The sequence below is a fragment of the Saimiri boliviensis genome, chromosome 1 (genome assembly GCF_048565385.1).
Source record: "Saimiri boliviensis isolate mSaiBol1 chromosome 1, mSaiBol1.pri, whole genome shotgun sequence".
NCBI classification, from domain to species: domain Eukaryota; kingdom Metazoa; phylum Chordata; class Mammalia; order Primates; family Cebidae; genus Saimiri; species Saimiri boliviensis.
In genome coordinates, this window is record NC_133449.1 from 234150157 (window position 1) to 234173229 (window position 23073).

General features: G+C 45.5%; 1 protein-coding gene across 4 annotated transcripts in view; it reads left to right on the forward strand.

Moving 5' to 3' along the window:
* The first annotated feature begins 1175 nt into the window (after positions 1-1175).
* Positions 1176-23073, forward strand: part of GCNT4 (glucosaminyl (N-acetyl) transferase 4) — a 29567-nt gene continuing 7669 nt past the window's right edge. The window contains exon 1 of one of the 4 annotated variants that reach the window (XM_039469237.2): positions 1176-1703. Coding sequence is in view for 2 of the 4 variants with exons in the window: in XM_010341125.3 (XP_010339427.2) it covers positions 1782-2140 (359 nt within the window). In the remaining 2 variants the exon portion in view is untranslated. The other 3 variants (XM_010341125.3, XM_074384710.1, XM_074384718.1) reach the window with 3 other exon arrangements.

Here is a 23073-nt window from a genome sequence, read left to right on the forward strand (position 1 = left end):
TCCAGCAATTCTCCTGCCTCAGCTCCTGAGTAGCTGAGCTTACAGGTGCCTGCCACCACGCCTGGCTAATTTTTGTATTTTTAGTAGAGACGAAGCTTCTTCCTGTTGGCCAGGCTGGTTTCGAACTCCTGACCTCAGGTGATCTGCCCACCTTGGCCTCCCAAAGTACTGGGATTACATACGTGAACCACTGCACCCAGCCTATAGCAAGGTTTTAAGGGATGAAAGAGAGTAACTGAAGGCAGTGAGTAGAGAGGAGAGGGAAAGAGCTGGGTATGGTCTGAGTATAAAACAATCCAAAACAAAATTTGCAAACTTTATGATGATGAATAGGTTTTTAAGAAACAGTTTGCTTTAGGACAAAATAGTTGATTTAGAAGTTGGAAATAGAGAAGAAAGTGAGTGAATGGATATCCACTTTATGACATGATACATGCAAAATAGTAAAACTGACCTCTTTGGGAGGAAATGTGTGTTTCCTAGCATGGCTTGTTTGAGATGCCTGAGCTGTGGTTAATGATGGCTAATGGTCTCTTTGAATTCCATTCTTGGAGACCTTGGTGGTTAAGAGCATGGACACCAGACAGACCACCCACTTACTGGCAAATTACTTCACCTTGCCTCCCTCCCTCTCTTGATCTGTAAAATCAGAATAACAATAGCACAGCACCTCCCTCATAAAGTTGTGAGGATTGAAAGAGATAATCTGCATAAATTGCTTAGAACAGTGCCCAGGGTGGATAATAGAAGCTTTAGTTGTTTTTATCATCATGACTACCGTCATCATCATGTAAAGATGAGGGAGACCCAGGAAGTGTAAATTATTCTTCCAGACAGAGGCGGTCCCATGGGGAGGAAATGAAGGCAAAGCTGGCCATTTGCTTGAAAGTAAGTCTGTAAAATGAATACTAAAACACTTGGTCTCTGAGCACAGGGAGGTTTTTAAAAGGCGTGGGGGCTAGGGTAGACTCAAAGTATGCTGTTTGGGGCCGACTCCAGGTTCTGGGAGTAAAGTATATGGGGTCTCACGTGACGCTCTCTCTTTGAGATTCACCAGGTCCTAGGTCCTAGGTCCTAGGTCCCACCGGGTCCTACCCAGCTCCCCACCCAACAGCCATGCACATTGCGGGGCCCTCAGTCAACACTGATTGACGCAAGGACTCGAGTCAGGAACGAACCGACTGGGATTAACTTGTCTGGTGTTACTCGCTGCCCTGAAAGGCCAAGCCCTGGGAGCCCCCGGCCCCGAAAGGTCGTGGAGCTTCGTGGGAGACTCCTGGAAGCGCATGAATAGCAAGCACAGCGAGGCGCACCCGCTTTACAAAGTTCGAATATTCCCAGGAACCTGCTCCGAAGGCCGAGTCCTCCGTGTCCGCCAATTGGTTTAATAGCTGTGTGCTTTCTCTCCTGCACTTATTTGGTGATCCCAAATGGCGTCCACACAGCCGCCACGCTCTCCCTCACTTGAGGATAAAGAGGAAGCCGATTTGGCATGTGGGAGCTGACTGAAAAACAACTTTGTACTCTATAGTTATTGAGCAAAAAGCTCCACCTTCCCACGCTGCTGATATTTCTCCGGGCTGCGTGGGACACTCCTCATCTTACCTATGAGAGCAAGCTGCCTTCTGCCTGGTTGGGCGATTCCCGCAGGGCCTGAGTCTCCGCAGAGCCCGGCGTTCGGGGGGAAATAAGGAGCCGCGGATGTGAGTTTGCTGTGTCACTGCCTTCTGAACGACTTTGGGCAAGTCACTTGGCTCTCCTGACCTCAGAGTTCTTGTCTAATGTGGGAGGGAAGTGAAGCTGGATGGCGCTCGGGGCAGCGGCGGAGAGCCGAGAGCACCGCGCGCGCCTGGGAACTTTGTCCGGAGCGCGGCGCTGGGACCAGGAGCGCAGGGCGGGGAGCTCCCTCTGCGGGAGCGCGGCGGCGGCACTCCTCCTTTCGCCGCGCGTCACGGGGGCCGCTCGGCGCTCTCCCATCCCGGGCTGGGCGAGAGCGGCTCCCCAGTAGGGGCGACGGAGGAGGGGGCGAGAGCGAGCCGCTGCGGAGAGCCTGGGAACCCAGAGCGCAGCCCGCGGACCCCGCCGGGGCGGCCTCCGCAGCCGCGCGGACCCCGCGTTCGGGGCTGCCCCGCTCCCTCTCGTAAGTCGAGTTAGCCACGGGGCTGGAGCTGTTAGCCCGGTCTCAGCCCCGTCTTCGCCGCGGGGTGGCTGGGACTCCCCGACCCTCAGCTCCTCACGACTTTCGTTTTCCCGCCGGGAAAAACTTCAGCGCCGCGTCCCTCTGCGGGCGGCAGGCGGGGGCGCCCTTCCGGAGCCGCGCGGGGACCCCGGCTGAACCCCGGCCTCTCTCCGCGCCTGCGGGAGTCTTGGGGGCCGATCAGGGCGCGCGGCGGGCGGACACAGGGTCGCGGGCCGAGTGGGTGACCCCGGCGCGCGCCTAGTGGACGCCGCAACTTCGGGGCTTCCCGCGGCAGCCGCCGCCTGGGGTCACGCGGAGAAGTTCCCCGAAGCCAGCGCTGGGAAAGGGCGGCCCTGGATAACTGGCGCGGGCCACGGCGCCGGCTTCCTGGGCTGGCGGGCGGAGCGGAGCCGCCAAGCTGGAGTCGCGGGCGCGCCGGCGCGGAGCTTTCCCGGGACTCTCCCCGAGTGCCGAGAACGCGGCTCCTAGGCGCGCCTTTTCCGGGAGCAGGGGCATCCCGCAGTCCTGGTCCTTCGCGACCCAGCGCCGCCCCGCCTGGCCCGCGCTTGTGCGGGGCGCCGGGGGCCCGAGGAGCTGCTGAGCCCAGCTTCCCGACCTCGCCTTTCCGAGCCGCCCACCGCTTCTCCTCAGCCCTGGACCACCCGGGACGAGCGATGCTGCCCGAGCCCCGAGCTTCCGGACAGGGACGCGGGGCGCGTGAAGGGACTGCTCCCGGGGCTTTTGCGCTAGGGCAACTGGGGCTGGAGGGGGCTCCGAGATGTTCTTTGGCGGCGGAAGCTGCGGGCCGCGCCTTCCAGGCCGCGCCCTTCCCAGTGACCAGCTTCTGCGCTTTTTAAGGTCAGATTTTCGTGCCGCAGAGCGGGCCGGGATCGTCCCTCTGCGAGGTGGTGTCGCCTCTGGGATCCGAGCCGAGAAACGGGACGCTCGAGTCCATTTGCAGCCTTCACGTAGGAAACGGTGCTAGGCAAACGGGGGAGTGGGTGTTTTGTAAATTTAAGGACTCAGCTTTCCCGGGCCGGGAGGTTTCCAAGTTATGTAGCCTGGGGAAAAAGTGTATTATCCCCTTGCTGGGCAGGCGGAGACGCGATATTGGCCCTGGGGCACTTTTTTTTTTTGGTCTTTAAAAATGGTAGAACAACAAACCAGGAAATTAACATATTTGGGGATAATATAATGCATTTAATTGTCTCATGTGAGTAGACTGAAGTGACCTTTTTTGATCTTGCATGCATAAAACATGTCCCTATTCAAGCATCAGTCAGCCTAAGATATTCTAGAAACTAAGTTCATTTTGACAGCTTTTGTTGATAGTGTCTTCAGGAGGTAAAATCTTTAAAAGGGAATCATTATAGAGACATTTCCTATGTTGCAATTTCTAAGAATCCAAATTTGTGTGAGAAATGACCGATTAAGATGTTGATTGTCTCTTACTGGCATCAGGATAGAAACAGTAGCCAAAGAATTGTGTGCCCACTGAATTGCTTCTGTGGGGACTGAAAGGAGTTACCTGCTATGGGGTGGTGGGATAAGAAGGTTTATACTCTTTTCTTTGGAGGAAAAAAGTTTACACTTATTTGCTAAATGTCGTGTCTCCTGCACAGAGTTAGGTAGGGGTGAATGGCATAATCGGGCAATCGGTCAGAGTTGGCACTTTATGGCACCTAGCCAAGTGCCTTCAAGATAAGCAGGCCATAAATACAGGTGCTTCCCAAACTGACTTTGAATGACCTGTGGTTTTCTAGGAAGGGAGGGGGAGAGAGGTCAGGTAGGGGATTCTGTACCTGACCGTGCTGTTTCTGTGTCACCCTAGAGCCACGGGTGCTGGGAGCGCGACCTGGTGACCTGGGGCTTATCAGAGCACCACATAGGAGAGAGAAAACGGAGTCAGCTTCAGAGTCTTTCCTTCTTAGGCTACAAGGCAGGGAGAATGCAGTGAGACAGTAAAAATGAGCAAAGCAAGGCTGAAAAGTGAATTCATCAGTCCACCTGTGTGGATTACTGGCTGCTGTGAGGCTCAGAGGTGCTGCAGCTCACTGCATCTGTGCTGAGGCAGGAGGCCTTGCTGAGGAGATTGAAGATGGGCTCCAGGATGAGTAGGAGCTGTGTAAACTAAGCAGCCATGAGGGAGGGGAGGGGGGAGAATGGGGAGTATTCCCACCCCAGGGAATGGTGTATGCTGAGACCAGAGGAGAGGAGAGCCTGAAAGTTGGAAGAAAGACAGGTTCAGTATGACCTGAGAGGAGGATGGAGAATGGCACCCGGAGAGGCCAGCAGGTACCAGGGCCAGGTGGTGCTAAGGGGCATTGTAGAGAGCGGGCAGTTTCACACCTGCTAGTATGCAGATGAGATGTGGATTAAAAACACAAAACTCCAGCTGTCACGTGCAGAATGGACTTGAGGAGCCCCTCAGTAGACAGGGCTGGGTCAGAGGGTGCAGGAGGCCAGGCGGTTGAGGCTGAGGTAGTGGCGGTAGGGATGACACAGTGGGTGGATTCAAGGCCGGCTCTGGAGTGACTTGGGGCTGAGTTGTGTGTAGGGTGTGAGAGTGCAGATGAGTTTTGTGTAGGGTGTGAGAGTGCAGCGTGACTCCCGCTAAGCTTGAGTGCTGCTATTTACAGAAACGGGAACATTGGAGGAGGAAAGACAAGTTTGGTTTTATTGAGTCTGGGCAGCTTTCGAGGCTCCTGAGTGGCCGCATAGCACGTTTGCTGGCTGACTCTCCAAAGATGGCCATCTGTACTAGAAGTCGGAATCCTGGGACGAGGGGGTGGTGGCTGAGGACTGGAAGCTGCTCCCAGAGTGAGAGGTGGGACAGAGGGCTAGGTAATTTAAGATGCGGGAGACTTAGTCATGTGTGAATGTGATGGAGTGAGTTGGAAGGAGAGGGAGACTCAGTCATGTGTGATTGCGATGGAGTGAGTTGGAAGGAGAAGCTGAGCACACAGGATGTCTGATCCTACCCCCTTGGATTGTGATGTTATTTTGATATCAAGTTCATATCATGTAAACTGTCAACATCTTACAGAAACAGTGTTTTAAAGCACATTATGACTGAGTGATTTACTTCACAGATCATACAAATGTAATGCTTAGGAGAAAAATGTATGATCACGCAACAGAGCCGGCAGCATAGCTAAGAGCAAGGCCTCTGCAGTGAGACTGCTCAGCTTCTGGGTCTGGCTCTGTCACTCTCTAGCTTAGGACCTGATACAAGCTTCCTGACCTTACTGTCGGTTTCCTGGTCTCTGAAATGGCACCGAACCTTAGGGGTACGTGCTCTATAGCACCTCCTTGTGGGCTGTTGTAAGGACTGCCTGTGTGCATTATGCATGCACAGTGTGTGCCTTATGCTGGGCACATAGTAAGTGCTCAATAAACCTTAGTGCTGGTGGTTTTATTATCATGATGCCATTTCTATCATTTCTGGTTGAAGAATCTGGAACCTGGAGAATGTTGAGAACCTGTTCAAGGTTGTACAGCCAAAGAGTGGTAAAGTTAAGGCCAGGATACTTAATGTGTCAACAAGTGGCAGGTGCTCAATGCTGTATAAAATTAACTGTAATAAAAGGATCCAGCCGCTGCTTGCCAGTGTAGTGAAGCAAAGCAAATAACATCAACGTTGAGGCTTAGAGACTTTTCTCAAGCAATTTAGAGATGTATGTTTTGTATTAATTTGCATTGCTTTGCATGTCATTTATATGCATTCCCATATGCTGGTAATTTTCCTAGTGGGATCTAAAGGCTGAAGTTTTAAGTATATAAGAGAAAAGAAAATTAATCAGGAATTGAATGCAGCTGTTTCCATCCTAATAGATCTCTGGGGATGATGGGCTCAGTGTGGGCATTTGGGGACAGGATTAGATCAGTGTTTACTATTTTAGATGTGGGGCGCCAGATATAATTTGATAAAGGTAGCTCACAACTTAATATGTTATGAAGCTTGATCTGCTGAACATAACAGAAAAATACAGGCAAAGTGGTAGAAGACCAGAGGAAAAATGTCTGCTGTATAAGATGCCAGAAAATGAAGTGCAAACAGAAGTCTGCTTCATGAAGCTGAACTATTAAGAAACATGAAGGGTCAGAAAGGAAAGATTGAATTTCTGCTAAGCGATATGAAATTTTAGAAAGAACATAATCTTAATTACAAATGTGTGAGGCTTCAAAACCAGTAAATTCCTCCCAGTGTGGATTTACTGAGAAACAGGCCATCAGGTCTTAGTGGAATCTTACTTAGTACAGTTGAAAAAAAACAAACTGGCCAGGCATGGTTGTTCATGCCTGCAATCCCAGCATTTTGGGAGGCCAAGATGGAGTGGATTATGAGGTCAGGAGTTTTGAGACCAGCCTGACCAACACGGTGAAACGCCGACTCTACTAAAAATACAAAAATTAGCTGGATATGGTGATGCGTGCCTGTAATCCCAGCTACTCAGGAGGCTGAGGCAGAATTGCCTGAACCCAGGAGGCGGAAGTTGCAGCGAGCCAAGAGCATGCCACTGAACTCCAGCCTGGGCAACAGAGTGAGTCTCCATCTAAAAAAAAAAAAAAAAAGAAAGAAAGAAAACCAATTACAATTTCGTTACTTAGTGCAGCGGTTCCCAAAGTGTGGCCTCAGGACCAGCTATATCAGCATCACCTGGGAACTTGTGGGACCGAGCAATTTGTGTTTTAATACATTCTTGAAATAATTAGAGCCAGCTTTCACTCCTCTTCTGAGTCATTACTTCTTCAGCCTTAACGTTTCCATGTCCATCTTGTGTCACTGGCTTCTCTCTAGGCTGCTTAACTTCCATCAGTTACTATCCCAGCAGAGGGGTGTAACTCAATTCTCAGGGTGTCTGCTCAGGATACAGCAGACTGGGGTGGTCCCTTCCTCAGTCCCAAGGTCTAAACTGTGGAAACGCTTTCCTGTTTGGGTGGTCCTATTCATAGAAACAGGGATCCATCCATGTTCTGCATTCGGCTTTTGCGTTCTGCAGCTTTGTGTTTCTCATGCTGTCCAGGACAATGATGGTTTTGCTTTTGTTTTGCTGCATTTTGTTTTCTTTTGGCAGTCTTGTACCAAACTGTGACTCATGCCAAACATACAGTCAGCCACAATGCTGAACTGTCCTCTACAGATGCTCCTGTCAAACCTCGTTTCTCCACAAACCGCAATTCTCTGTGAACCACGTTTCTCCATTAATAAATACAGTTAATATTGGGCACGTGTTAGTTTTGTACTTCTCTCTGTTAAAATTCATCTTACTAGATCTAAGTAATCTTCTTGGGTCCTATTTCTGTTATCTTCCGTATAAGCTGAGCCTCACCTTTGTGCCCTTTGCCAGTTTGGGTGCTGACATCCTGGTTGAGGAGTCAGGAAAAACATGAGCATCTTTGTTAGAGGCCTTCTTCACAGTTAAACAGGCTCAAAACCTTGGCTTCGTTTGCAATCCCTCTGGACTAACATCAGGAACAGTTGTCATCAGTCCAGTCATTGTTTGCATGTAAATTACTGTTGTTCTGAAGTCCTCCCATGCATGGTTTCTCTTTATAGGGCCTGTGTTCTAGAACTGCATCCACAGTCTCTGTCCTAACACACCCATTTATAGCACCTCCTCAGTAACTGATGGTGATGTTCCTTTCCCTATGCTGTTTCTACCATCAGCCTGGGGTTTTCTTTGGAGGTGACACAAAGGTAAGTTTCAGTTTATTGACAGTAAGATTAAGAGGGATTCGGAAGTTTCCAAATAATAGGAAGCAAAAATTGTGCCTTGTAATTTCTCTCTGTTTTACCTTCTCCCCCAAGTTCTAAAACCTAAGAGTTTTGTGCTGAAGTCTAGATTTAACCAAGAGATTCAGCTTATTTAATTAAAAAAAATATATATTGCCCATACATGATTCTTAAAGTGCAGTTAGGTAATATAATTGCAAAACATTGTTGCCGGGCACAGTAGCTCACAGCTATAATCCCAGCACTTTGGGAGGCCAGGGCAGGCGGATCACCTGAGGTCAGGAGTTCAAGACCAGCCTGACCAAAATGGAGGAACCCCATCTCTATTAAAAATACAAAATTAGCTGGGCATGGTGGCTCATGCCTGTAATCCTAGCCACTCAGGAGACTGAGGCAGAAGAATCGCTTGAACCCAGGAGGTGGAGGTTTCAGTGAGCTGAGATCATGCCACTGCATTTCAGCCTGGGCAACAAGAACAAGAGCAAACTCCGTCTCAAAAAAAAAAAAAAAAAAAACTGTTTTAAAAGGCAGAACAACGTTGTGGCAGGAATGCTTTTAGCCATGGTTTCTAGAGCATGAAAAAGTACCTGGAATTCTAAACTGTTAGATCATGATTCTTATCCAATCCTAGTCAAGCCTCACTGCAACCCTACCCACAGTGAAATTCCAGCCTTAAACGAAACCTCAACATCTCAGTAAAATCCAGCCTGATCTCCTTTCCCAAGATGCTCCAAGATGCTTCCACACCTCTTTTGATGCCATGTGCTCCCTTGCCATGGTAAGCAAATAAATAATTAATATAAAAAATTGAACTTATTATCACCTGGTGATAATAAAATTCTCTGTAGTCTCAAGTAAATATTGTAGGGAAGGCAAAAATTTATCTCTGCTTTCTTACAGTTTTTTTAGCTGGGCCTACACGTTAAATTGACATAAGAAATATCAACAGGAGAAAAGCACACACATTTATTTAATGTAACTTTTATGTGACAGGGGAGCCCTCATAAGGAAATGAAGCCCCACAGATGCAGTGAGAATTGAACACTTATATAGTGGACTGGACAAAGTGTAGTCAATTATGAAACTGTAGCAAGGCCAAAAAGAAGCCTGGGCTAGGGTAGTTAACTGGGAGAAGTGGCTAGGATGATAAGGGTTAGTGTAATGAAATTTGTACAAATTTTCCTTGGCCATAACTTTCTTTGATAAGACTGTTAATTAGACTGTCTGTTAACTTTCTCATTTCACATAAGGATTTCATCTCCTGCTGAAACAGCAAAAAAGGCAGAATGGTCTTGTACCTATTTTTCAAGTGGCCTTAACTCAGAAGTCAATATCAGAGCAGCATATTTTGGAGTGACATATTCTTAACTCCTTCACCAAGAATCTTCTGTGCTTCCAGCTCTTTTGTTGCTTTGCATTTCCCTCCCCTGTGCAACCCCATCTTCTCTTGTTGGTTTTCTGGGCTTTTTCTAATATAGTTAAGGGAGAACTGACAAGCATGACTCTTTGGAGAATTGCTTCTTGGCTGTGCCCAGGCTTGTCCAGTTAGCCTGTCTGCTCTTGGGTAGGTTAGACCGTTTCCAAAGGTTCTGCAAGCCCTGGCATTTCTCATGGTCAGCTACAAGATCGGGACAGTTCACAAGAGAGCAGCTCATTCGGACTGCAGCAGAGGGTGGACAGTTCTGCCCAGGACCAGAAAGAACACCACCTAGCAGAGTTCCTCTGCTTGCCAAGGCTCCTTCTCCTGCTCTCTGTCACTGCAGCATATTTGCCGTATTTCTGCTGTGTCCTTTCTCTACACCCCCACGTTCCACCTCAGTGGCACAAGGAGGAGCTCACTCTGCCCAGCCATCACCTTCTACCAGGTTCCTTCTTCCCTCAGCCTTTCCAGCAACCCTCTTGCCCTCCTCTGAGGCTGATAAGTTCAGAGAGACATATGGCAGATGTGTCAGGGGAAAGAAATGGAATGATACACAAGGTAGACACAAACTTGGTTGCAAAACCACAATGTGAAAAAACATTAACAGAATGATTGTGGAGCTGAAAGAGGAGATGCAGAACTGGAGAACAGATCCTCAGAAAGGACGAACACCATTTCAACAGATGTTGACCATTGAATTGAACATCGTTCATTGAATTGAACATTAATTCAACATCATGGTAAGAAAATCCGTGAATAAAACACACACACACACACACACACACACACACATTTCCAAATGCTAGCTAGTGACTTGTCTTTTCTGGAAAATTGCCCTATAGAAAAGAAATTCAAATGTGACAAAATAACCGGCATTTCTTGGATTGTGTTGTCAGGCACCTGGGACCTCACTGTTCAGTTCTCTCCGCATTCCTCCAGACAGTAGAGTTTCTAGTTGTATCTCTCCAGAATCTAACACCATGCCTCCCTAGCACGTGGTAGGCACACAGTAAATGCTCGTGGTGTGGATGGGCAACCAGTTGAAGGAGGGTAGAAATTGGATATCTAAGAATATAAGGTTTATATAAGGATATACTCAAAAGAGTGAAGGCAGGAACTCAAACAGGTATTTGTACATCCATGTTCCTAGCAGCAGCATTTGCAGTCGCTAAAAGGGTGGAAGCAGAACAAGTATCCATTGAGAGATGAATGGATGACCAAAATCTGATGTGTACATACAATGGAATATGATTTAGTCTTAAAAAGGAAAGAAATTTTGACACACACTACAACATGGATTAACCTCAAAGACATGTTAAGTAAAATAGTCAGTTAAATATTGGACAAACGTTGTATGATTCCTGTTATACAGATTTCTAGAGTAATCACATTTGTAGAGACGGAAAGTAGAATGCCATTTGCCAGGGCCTAGAAGCAGGGGAGATTGTGGGCTTAGGGTTTAATGGGTATAGAGTTTCAGTTGGGGAAGATGAATGTGTTCTGTGGACAAGTGGTGGAGTTGGTTGCACAACAACGTGAATGTACTTAATGCCACTGAACTGTACACTTAAAACTGATGAAAGTGGTACAATGTATATTTCACCATTGTAATAGAAAAAATGAATATGTTTGTCTACTAATTCATAAATAAGAAACAAAGTTATTCTTATAACAAAGAAGTGAACCAGGTAATACTTGGAAAGTACAGGTTATAGCAATAAGATAGCAATAACACTAGACTTAAAAACATATTCAAAACTGTGCTACTAAAAACTTGTTGCCTGAATCCTAATATGAGGCAGAAACTTAAAACATTTTCATCCTGTCCTCTCTCCATTATCTCTAGGATTCTCTTTTTTGAAAAAATCAATTTTTTATTTTGAAAAATGTCAAACCTGCAGAAAAATTGTAAAAATAGGACAAATGGGCCCTTGTCTCATTCTTCCTTGACCATGAGAAGCATGGAAACCTATGATGTGGTTTCTGCACCACTCCGCCCAGCAGGAATCCGTGGCTGTTGCCTTGGGAGATGGTGTCCGGGTGCAGGAGTGCACGTAGCATGCTGAAGCTGAAGCCCAGTCCTTGTTTACAGAGCGGCCACTGGTCAGTGATGCTGAGCTGGTTCAAATGCTTTTGATCCCTAACCATCATCCAGCCCCGTGCCAGGCTGGTTTTCCTGCCAGAATGTGCCCAGTGCAATTAGCTCATTTAGTCATCACAGTAACCATGTGAGTCAGTGCTCTTGTTTCTCTTTCACAGATGAGGAGGCGGAAGGCTACTAGATTAATGACCTCTTATTAGCGGCAGACTCAGGACTTAAGTTCAGAACCATTGGCTTTAAATTCCAAACCTGTATGATGTACACAGAAGTAAAGCAGGAAGGTCACATGGAGGGGGTCCGGTGTGGGGCAGAAAGAAGAGGAATGGGGTCAGGCGGCAAGGGAGGGAAAAGGGGTATGTTCAGGGGGTAGCTCAGAACTATTCAACATGGTATTTGTTGAGTTGATAGCTACATGGTGCTGATATCTATTTGTTGAAAAGCTGGTTCCAAAGTCCCCTGTTATATAACAAGCTCTCAAGAAGACAGCCCGCCTGCAAGGCGACCTTCAGGGATTATGTGGCCTGTCCCCTGCCTATGACTAGAAACCATACACAGAGGAGCTTTGCCATGAGCTGCAGAGTGCTTAGCTGAGGCAAGGCAAGCAGACTGCACAGGTCTTGCCAACATCAGGGTTAATTTGGCAAATCTTGGTTTCTGCTTTCCTTGGCTTCTGCTTTCCTTCAGATGTTTACCTAAAGCCTCCAATCTGCCTCTAAAGATAGATGGATGAGAAGTTCAGCATCATTTAAGATACATTGTTTCGCACTTGGCTATATATAGGGATGTACTGTTGTGTAAGTTGCCACTTTAATCTGGTTTAAATTTAATTTGGCTCTTGGAGGTGTGTATGTATATGTTTGTTAAGCTTTTCCTTTTCCTGTGGTCATCTTTCAAAGTGCAAGTTGCTTAAACATATAAGGGCTTACTTTTCTCGTATAACAAGAATTCAAAGTGGGTGTTTGCTAGTGGTAGTTCAGTTTGAGGATACCGGAGCTGAGGTTTTTGATATTCCCTTGGTCTGTTCCTCATGGTCGCAAGGTGGGTGCTACAACTCTAGCCATCATGTTGGAGTGCCAGGCAGAAAAGTGGAAAATGGAGAAAAGAAAGAACAAAATGGCATATCTTCTACCTCCTAAAGACTTCTATCTCCTAAGGTCCCCTTTAGGAAAACTTTCCCAGAATCTCACATTATATTATATTTTACTCCTCTACAGTAGAGGTTAGAGAAGAGTCTTTTTAAGAGACGTGTTTCTACCACCAACAATAAAGGATTCTCTTAGTAAAGAAGAGAGGATGGATGTTGGAAGGCCACTGGCTCTCTACCAGAGCCATGTATAAAATCCTTACCTATGGCTCTGTTTCTGGATTTTATCCCACGGATCTCTGTTTATAAAACAGTATGGCACCAGACCATACTGTTTCAATATCACAAATCTATTGGAAATTCTGAAGAATTTGATTTTTACTTTTGTTTTGTATACAGTTGACATATAATTTGGCATAGATACTTAGTAAGCTAAACAATCTTTTTCCTTTTATTAACCTGAAATAAAACATACATATTGAGAGAGACCTGTTATCTTAATTAAAACCATTGCTAGAATGTATCCTTGTAGGAGATGCCAGTTGGAGAGCTTCTGGAATAATTTCTAGATTTGACTTTTGGTAGTTTGAAATCTCTGCTTTTGAAATTCCTCTTGTGGCAGAATTTTCCCAAACACTTCAGATTTTTATTTCATCCATCCTTTTAACCTAATTTTGAATTCCTGAGTCTTCATTTTATTGTGTCTAATATGCACACAAGATCTGAAAGCAATATGTACATTTTAAGCCAGGAAACACAGATCTTAGCTAAATGATGAAGTCATGCCAAGAGCTGCCAGTCCCCAGTTTTTCAGTGGAAGTGCAGAAGCATGTTGAAGTCCCCAGCTGAGCTCCCCACCATATTGGAAGAACCGAGAAAGCAAACAAGGACCTCTTCTGATAATTTAAAACTCAGGGTTTTAAGGGCGATGATTTTAAATTCAGGGTGTCTAATCCATTCATGAAGAGTGTGGTGTGACCTCAAGCCATTTCTAGCATCAATACCCTTGATTCATGTCCGTTTATCCCTATGCTGCCTCTGTGATGTGGTTACTTGTGGACATTGGAGATTCTACTTTAAATGCGCATGTAGAAATCAGTTACCCATACCTCTTCAGCTAGCCTTGAAATCTTTGAGGAATTAATTTTAGCCAGTTAAAAAATATGGAATCAGCTATATAATACCAAAATAAATGATTCCAGAAATTTCTGAGGGGGAGAAAAAAAGCATACCATGTAGACATTAGGTGGAGAAAGTTATTTTATTTCTAGTGCAATAAACATACATTTTCAAAAATAGAATGTTTTTCAGTTCAATTTTTCTGCTTTATAGAAAAAGAAGCCAAAATATTCTCAACCATATTTTTTAACTTAGAACATGAAACATAAAATCTAGTTTGCCTTTATGTTGTGTCAAGCTAAGTTAGAAGGGCAGAGAAGACAGGGGGATCCCAAGAAGGAATGATACCTCTTTGTGTGATAAAGCTTGAGAGGTAAAGATCTAATGCATTCGATCACCCCTTTTTCATAATCCTTTATATCTAAAAAGAAGCAAACATTTCATGTGAGCTGTTTTCATAAAACTGAAATTTGAGGGCATAGGCATTTTTGAAATTCACCCTCTTGTGATATTTTTAAGAATTTTTTTTAGAGAAAATCTTAATGTTTTACTGCCTGGCGAGGGTCAAAATCCATTACAAAACAAAAACTTTTCATTCAGTTTCATCATGTGTGGCCCTCTACACTTCCTGCTAAAGACTTTTTAGCCATGTAGCTTTGCCCAGCTAGATACACACACAATCAGCTTTTGATACTTGCCCTGTGAACCAGCTGAAATAAAGCCCAGCATCAAGTCTACTATTTCCCATTTGGTGTGACCATGGCTGAATTCTGCACCTTTTTGTTGTTGTTGTTGTTGTTGTTACATTGCCACTGCCCAGATTTCCAAGGACCTTGAGAAGTCGGTGCCTGGGTATATACATCCTGATGTGAGTTTCTCATTTCCCATGTGATCTTACAGGTCCCTTATTTCTGCCCAAATGTGAGAGGCTCCAGTGAAGTTTCTAGCTAGAAGAATTAACATCTATAAAGGTGGTTGATAGAATTATTTTCATGCTCAGTGTTTTCCTTTAGGTCTCTGTTCTCCAAATCTTACAGGTTAAGTAATCTTTTATTTAAGGAGGAGGATGACATTCATAATTGCAGGCCTAGAGAGAAAGCTGTCAATTGTCATATGTTCTACAGGGACCTCAAACAGAGCTCCTTTACAGGAGGGCATCCCACTTCACTGAGCTGAGGCAGGCTCATTGACGTATGATCTCAGTGACAGAACAATGGCAAAGGACCAGTGCGAGGGTGTGTTTGTATATTCACATTGCTGCAGAATCCTCAGTACTGCTTTATGTGTTACATGGTCCTTAGGGATGATGTTGCCAAACAGGAATGCAAGAACAAGTCATTGTAGTTTTGCAATACCTGGAGGAGAATTGCCCATTTATAAAGAACTTATAGGAAACGTTTATAGCTTTTGCAACACATAGACTTACAGATAGTGTTAGCCAATCATAACTCTGCATGAAACTGGTTGCATGTGCTCTTGGCTGTCTTTTAAATAAATTTTTTGGTTATTAATCTTTTGCAAACTATTGAGTATACTGGGGGAAAAAAAACAACTCTAAAGATAAAGTACATTTCATTTCTTCCTGTCTCTCAAAATTCAAGACGGGTGTATGTCTACATACACCAGATATAAAAGAATGCTGTCAAGTAGTGAAAAACCCATAATAATTAGAATGTCAGAATGAAGGGAATAATGAATATACTGTTTTACAAAAATAAAACCAACTTATAACATATTGACTCTTTCTCAAGTTTTCCCAGGAAACCATTCCTCTTGTGGAGGTCCTCGTACCTGACATTTTTATACCAGAGTTGTCTTTTTCCCCATGGCTTTCACATGCATTGTATTGTAAGACCTTCACAATTGCACTGTGGGATAGAAAAGCCGTTATCCCTGCCAGGTACGGTGGCTTACGTCTGTAATCCCGGCACTTTGGGAGGCCGAGGTGAGTGGATCACAAGGCCAGGAGTTCAAGACCAGCCTAGCCAAGATGGTGAAACCCTGTCTCTACTAAAAATTACAAAAATTAGCCAGGCATGGTGGTGCCTTCCTATAATCCCAGCTACTTGGGAGGCTGAGGCAGGAGAATCGCTTCCCAGGCTGCAAACGTTGCAGTGAACCAAGATTGCACCACTGCCCTCCAGCCCAGGTGACAGAGTGAGACTCCATCTAAAAAAAAGAAAGAAAAGAAAAGCAAAACCTTTATCCCATTTAACACATGGGAAAGAAAGACTTGTCCAAGATTAAGTGACATGCTAGGGTCACTTGAAGACTTTTTGGTGGCAGAGCCTAGACTAGAACTTAGGTCTTCTGACTTTATCTCATTGAGCAACTACCCTGTACCAAGTATAGATGTCTTTAGTACTGGGGGAAGACCTTACGTTTCTGTCTCAAGACAGGTAATAAACACATAAAGTAACTATTCCTTGTGGCAGGTGCTCAGAAGGAAATGAAGAGGGTGATAGGAGAGGGGTTTAAGAAGAGTTATCAGAGAGGACCTGAGGAAAAACTGTTCTGTTCCTGGAGCAGCTGGTCATGCCAGGATCCAGGAAAAGTAGGCTAGACATGGGAACAGGAGGTGCAAAGGTCCTGAGGCAAGGAAGAGACTGGGATGTTCTAGGAACTTTTAGAAATCCCAGTGAAGGGTTTTAGATGTAGTGAGTGGGATGAGGGAGGGTCAGTGATCTGACTTGTATGTTTAAAAAATCATTTTGGTTACAGTACAGAGAATGGATTAGAGGAAAGCAGGGGAAGCCAGGTAAGGTTACTTTGTATCTAGGCAAAAGTTGATGCTAGTGTCGATTACAGTGGTTCCCATGGAGTGGAAATAGGTGGATGGACTTGAAATACATTTTGGATGTAGAACCAACAGGGTTCTACTACTGCCAGGAGATCAGAAAGTCAGTCTTGAACTGTGGTTAGTAATTTAGGCTCTGAAATTGGAGCATAATTGAAAATCCTTGCTCCTCCAATATACTAGCTACATGAACTAAGGTAAGTTATTTATCTTCTGACTTGATTTTTCAATCTGAAAGATAAGGATAATGATAATAGTACCTAGCTCATAGATAGTACCTATCCTGAGTGGTGTATAGGATAGTTGAACAGAGTATAAGATAATAACAGTGACTAAGAGGCCGGGCATGGTGGTATACTCCTGTAATCCCAGCACTTTGGGAGGCTGAGGCAGGCAGATCACCTGAGGTCAGGAGTTCAAGACCAGCCTGGCCAACATGCTGAAATACTGATCTACTAAAAATACAAAAAAATCTGGGAGTGGTGGTGGGTGCCTGTAATCCCAGCTACTAGGGAGGCTGAGGCAGGAGAATCGCTTGAGCCTAGGAGGTGGAGGTTGCAGTGAGCCGAGATTGCTCCATTGCACTCCAGCCTGGGCGACAGAATGAGACCCTGTCTTAAAAAAAGAAAAAGAACAGTGAATAAGATCATACAAATAGTGCTATCTCTCAGCAGAGATCATTAGGAAGGGACAGGTACGTGTCACTGACTCTGGCAACATGAAGACTTTTTTGCCAAAGCAGGCTCCATGGAGTGAGTGGGGAGTGGAGCCAGGCTGGACCAAACGCCACCATGAGGGGACTGAGTAGGGACAGTTGGGCATCCCTCCTCTGTCCAATCCCTTAACGGGGAGCAGTTGGATGGATGCATATTGCTATGGTCTGAATGTGTTCCCCAAAATTCATTTGTTGAAATTTAATCACCACTGTGATAGTATTAAGAAGTGGGTCCTTTAGACAGTGATTAAATCATGAAGGTAAAGCCCTAATGCGTGAAACTAGTGCCCTTATAAACAACGTTTTGGGGGAGCTCATTCACCCCTCCCACCCTTTTGTCCTTCTGCCCTCTGCCATGTGAGAACACAGCAACAAGGCACCATCTTGGAAGCAGGGGCAGCCCTCACCAGACACCAAATCCGTTCCTTGATCTTGGACTTCCCAGCTTCTACAACTCTAAGAAATAAACGCCTATTGTTTCTAAATGATTCAGTCTAGGATATTTCATTGTAGCAGCAGAAATGAACCAAGACACATAGGTAAAGGGGGAAATGTGTTCTCGCACCCCAGGAATGAGATGGGATTAAATGATGGCTAGGCACATTTAAAGGAGAAGAAATATGGGCTCAGTCGCCTTTAAAATTATTTTCAGTTTTGAGATTGCACTTCTAGGCTTCTTCAGGAACTGTGGGTTTATTAATTAAGCATTGGTGGAGAAGACCTAGAAATACAAATTATATTATTTGAATGGTTCTTTTCCTGTAGAAAAGTATGTTTACCTCTGTTAGGATTTCTTTACTCTGTAATAATTTACAGACTCAGTTTAGGTTAGGACTTGTTCATAGTATATTGTGAAATGAAAGAAACAGGTAAGACAGTGCCTATATAGTGAGACTGTTAAAAAGCAAAGCCAAAAAAATGTGTTTCTTAAAACCACTCTGGAAGGACATACTGTCTACAAAATGTTACTGCCAGGTGATGGGTCACTGGTAAGTCTTATCTTCATTTATGGACTTCTCTGTTTTTGTTTGTTTGTTTGTTTGTTTGTTTTTTGAGACTGAGTCTCGCTTTGCCCAGGCTGGAGTGCAGTGGCATGATCTCAGCCCACTGCAACCTCCATCCCCAGGTTCAAGCGATTCTCCTGCTTCAGCCTCCTGAGTAGCTGGGATTACAGGCATGCACCACCACGCACAGCTAATTTTCTGTATTTTTAGTAGAGACGGAGTTTCATCGTGTTGACCAGGCTGGTCTCGAACTCCTGACCTCAGGAGATCTGCACCCAGGCTGATCTGCCTAGGCCTCCCAAAGTGCTGGGATTATAGACATGAGCCACTGTGCCCAGCCTAAAAGTGTTTACTTTTATAAAAAGAGAATGGAAAATCTTTTTCTTTTCCTTTTAGAGACCATATCTTATTATTATTTGAGGAATGCTTGTCCTCAATTTGTATGGGATTTCTGACCCAGTCATGCCCCTCCTTGTGTTTTGCATAGCTGCTGTGTTTACCTCTCACAATCTGATCATTATTTGCCTTTGTAATCCTTCCCCTAGCACAATAAGAACCTAAGGTCATCTAGGCAAGAAACTTGTCTTTCTGCTCCTCTGCATGACTCCTGGAGTGCTGTGGGAGTGTCCAAGAACCGCATCTGGCTGAGTCATCCTCCCACCTAATGGTCTCACTCCAGAACATCCTCTGGGCTTGGCAATGAGCGAGTCACCAAGGGAGAATCAGTGACTTCATTGAAATCAAGGAGCTGCAGTAGCAGGATGTTAGCTCATTCAACTAGATCAGGATGCTTTTTAGTGAGTTTGTCTTTATATTGATCTTCTTAGATGATGATTCTTCTTAGTAAGACTTTAGACAGAAGCAAAATCCTGGTATTTCTAAATCAATAAGCTCTTCATATCCTATTCTTCAAACTGATATGTAATAATACAAAGTTTAAGAACTTTTAAGGTGGGCCTGAAGCGGGAATATTCTTCACATGAAGAGAAATTTAACCCAGAAAGTTTTCTAAAACAATTAGTAATTCTCTGTGCCTAAATTGTGTCACAGATAACTACAAGAACAAATGAATTGATAAAGTCTTCAGTGACAGGATATGGGACAGGAGTAACTGATGGCAGCATCCCTCAGGATGAGCCTGCTTTGTCTTCCTTGAATTGATTCTATGGGCTGGAAGACTGACTAACCTCTTCATTAGTTCATTGATCAGTCCCAGCCTGTGAATACAGAAATGGAATGTTGATTCCTCACCCAGCCTTCCTCCAGGCTCATTCTCCTTGGAAATAATCTCTTAAACAGGATTAAACCAAATTTGAGTCAACTTCTGTTCCCGTTTTAGGACATTTGGAGAAGATAGTAATGAGAAAATTTAGTCAAGGGCTAAAACTCTTGCGGGAAATACGGAGAATTTTTCTTTATAGTCCAAGAGACGGTATGCATAAAGGTTAAAAGCGCAAGTCTGCAGCAAAACTTTCTGGGTTCAGGTTCCATTTAAAGCACTTTCGAGATCTGTAACCTTGGGCAGTTTTTTATTGCCTCAGTTTCCTTTCTTATAAAAGAGGGATAACAGTAGTATCTACCTCATTGATCTCTTGAGGGGATTGAATCATTACATCCAAAACCTAGAGTACTTAAAACAGTGCCCGTAGTGAGAACTCTTGATTCAGTGATTCTACATTAATCATAACTACAGTATGGCCCTTGAACAACACAGGTTTGAACTTCAGGGGGGTCCACTTATACACAGATTTTTTTTTTTCAAGCAAATGCAAATTGAAAATATATTTGTAGGATTCAAATCCCATGCGTATGGAGGGCCAACTTTTCCCATACCTGGTTCCTCAGGGCTGACTGTGGGATTTGAGTGTGCATAGATTGAAATGAATCCTCTGCATATACTGAGGAATGAATATACATAAAATTAATAAAGATTATTACATGGAGGCCTTCAGGCACTAATTCTAAAATACCCATTTTGTTGAGACTTTGTGGGGAAATAGGAGGTAGACTGAAAATCAGGAGAGTAAGCCACAGGTCTGGGCAAGGTCTTTAAAGAAGCCATGGAGTCCCTAATCACCTCAGATTTTCCAGTGTCTGGAGGTATCCACAGTGAAGTTGCGAAACAGCAAAGTTGGCGGCCTGCCCATCTCTCTGGGAGCTTCGTCCCAGGGAGGTTCAAAACCTCTGTCAGCCAGAAAGCATCGGTGCGAGGGTAGCTGGAGATGCTGGTTGGAAGGTCACGCCCGGTGAGAGGAACAGGATCACGGAGCCACTTTAAAAAACAGTCTGGCCACGTTTTCTAGTCCAGCCCCGCTTTTAACAAGAAAACTGGCCTTCAGAGAGCTTAAATAGTTGGATCAAAGTCTTACAGCTACTAAGCCAGGAACTCAAGCCCAGGAACTCAAGCCCAGGGTCGGTGGCATCTGGAAGCCCAGCATTTTCTTCCTGTCTCCCTAGTGCCCCACAACCTGGTACTGAAAAAAGCGCAGGCATTCTTGGTCCCTAAACTCAACCTTATTCAGTCATTTTCTCAGTCTCCTTCCTCCCATTCTTGATTTACCATTCCCCTTTCTACCCTGGGAGGGGAAGCATCTGTACTTCGACAGTCCTGGTTTGTAAATTGCCAAGGTAAGAAGAGTTGGTTGAAGAGCCGCTAACGGTTGTAGCCATTTAGCCCTGAATGCGGTTGTGCCCACCTAACTGGAATGTCCCTGAATGTGTTATGTCCACATCGCTGCAGTGTCCCTGAATGTGGTCATGTCCACTTCACTGCGGTGTCCCTGAATGCATCATGTCTACTTCACTGCGGTGTCCCTGAATGCATCATGTCCACTTTGCCGCGGTGCCCCTGAATGTGTCATGTCCACTTCGCTGCGGTGTCCCTGAATGCGTCATGTCCACGTCGCTGGGCTCCACCTCTGTGCCCCTGCTGCTTCCTTGCAGGCTCCAACAATGCCTGGGAAAGCTCGGAGAAGAACATGGTTTGCGGGAAACGCTTCGTTCCACATCCCTGTTGGGACTTTAGCGAGGAGCAGGTTTTTGCTAAATTATTATAGGCCATACTTCACCTGAGTTATGGCCACCAAACCTTGCTACAGCTTTTTCAGTTCTGCCATCACTAGGAACCTGTGCCTATGTGGCAATAAACTCCACGGCATGTCAGACCTCCCTGTCTACCTGGACAGGTAGAAGGGGAAATACTGCTTCTCCCATGGGTGGGGCATTATTTGTAATGTCATTGGAAGACTAACTTCCTGGCGGCAAAACACCTGCCTACTTCCTGCCCATAAGCCATTAAGAGGGAAAGTGCTGGGTGCAGTGTTTGCAGAAGGTGACATTGCTAGTCTGGTTTCCTAGAAACCAACGTGACAGCCAGCCTCAGCCCAGCTGACTCTGGTCAGACCTGGTCAGAACTCAGGAGCTGGTTCTCTTTCCTCCAAGCCTGGGGCCTCTGCCAGCCTACCCCCACCCCCTATAACTTGTGTCCCCTGGGGCTGTGCTGCTCTGGGGGTGTACCCCCTGCAGAGCCCGATGGGAGGGGCCCAAGGGTGTCACACAAATATTCTTTTCAGAGGAAGCCAAAGTCAGCAGAGCCAAGGTTGGGGACCCGTGGGCCTCTCTAACCTCCTGCCACCATTCCCCTCACTATTATTAGTGCCTACCGCAGCTGGGAGGAGGCCAACACCCCCCTTTAGGAGTTGACAGAAACTCCATACCAAGTGGCTTTGCACCTACGAACCTCTTTAGGGAAAAGAATGCTTTTCAGTTGAAGGGATTTCTGTGCAGCCATAAAAAACAATGAGCTCGTGCCCTTTGCAGGGACATGGATGAAGCAGGAAGCCATCATTCTCAGCAAACTAACACAGGAACAGAAAACCAAACACTGCATGTTCTCATAAGTGGGAGTTGAACAGTGAGAACACAGATACAGGGAAGGGAACATCACACACCAGGGCCTGTTGAGGGGTGGGGGGCAAGGGAGGGAGAGCATTAGGACAAGCATCTTATGCGTGCAGGGCTTAAAACCTAGATGACGGGTTGATAGGTGCAGCAAACCACCATGGCACATGTATACCTATGTGTAACAAACCTGCATGTTCTGCACATGTATCCCAGAACTTAAAAAAAGGGGCGGGGAGTGATTTCTAGCCATTGGAGAAAGCTGCTCGTTTCAAAGGGTATCAAAGGCTGACCCCAAGACAGACAAGCTCTCTCCCTTAAAGATGCCTTGGGCGGAAGAAGGTGCATGAGAAAGCAAGTTGCCTGGGCTGTCCTGTTTTCCTACCCTTCTTCCTTTGAAGTTCATTCTTGTTCCTGACTCTCAGATGTGGACCACAAAGCCAGGGGCCAAAGGACTTCTCACTGGGTGCCTCCAACCTCTTCCTTCCCTGAATGTCCTGTGACTGTCTATCTGTGGGCAGGCAACCACGGCCTCCTGCCCAGCTCAGCCTCTCCCAGCCCAGGCCGGAGTCAGGATGTGTGTGTCCCAGGCCTTCTAAGGAAGGGCAGGGATGTCTGGGTGCAGAAGAGGCCCTAGAAATGAGTAAGAAGGCGGGGAGCTGGCCTTTGTCTTTTTATGTAAGTGTGAAGATGATAGTTAAATGATTGACAACTCTGGGAGACTTAGTAAGTCTCTTTAAAATATGAGGTCTTTTTACCACTGTGGTTCAGGGGGAAGTGCTAATTAACGTTAATTAGAGATTCCATGGACCAATAAAGTGAGAAAAGAAATAGCCAAAATTTACTTTGGGTTAGGCCCATTCTAATTCTAGCCATTTCTGTAAGCTACATACTATTTATGCCTAGTGACCATGAATTAAGACGGTGACCACACACACACACACACACACACACACACACACGTATGTTTGGGATTGATTAGTCTTCTATTGTACCACAGCACTCAATTCCATACAC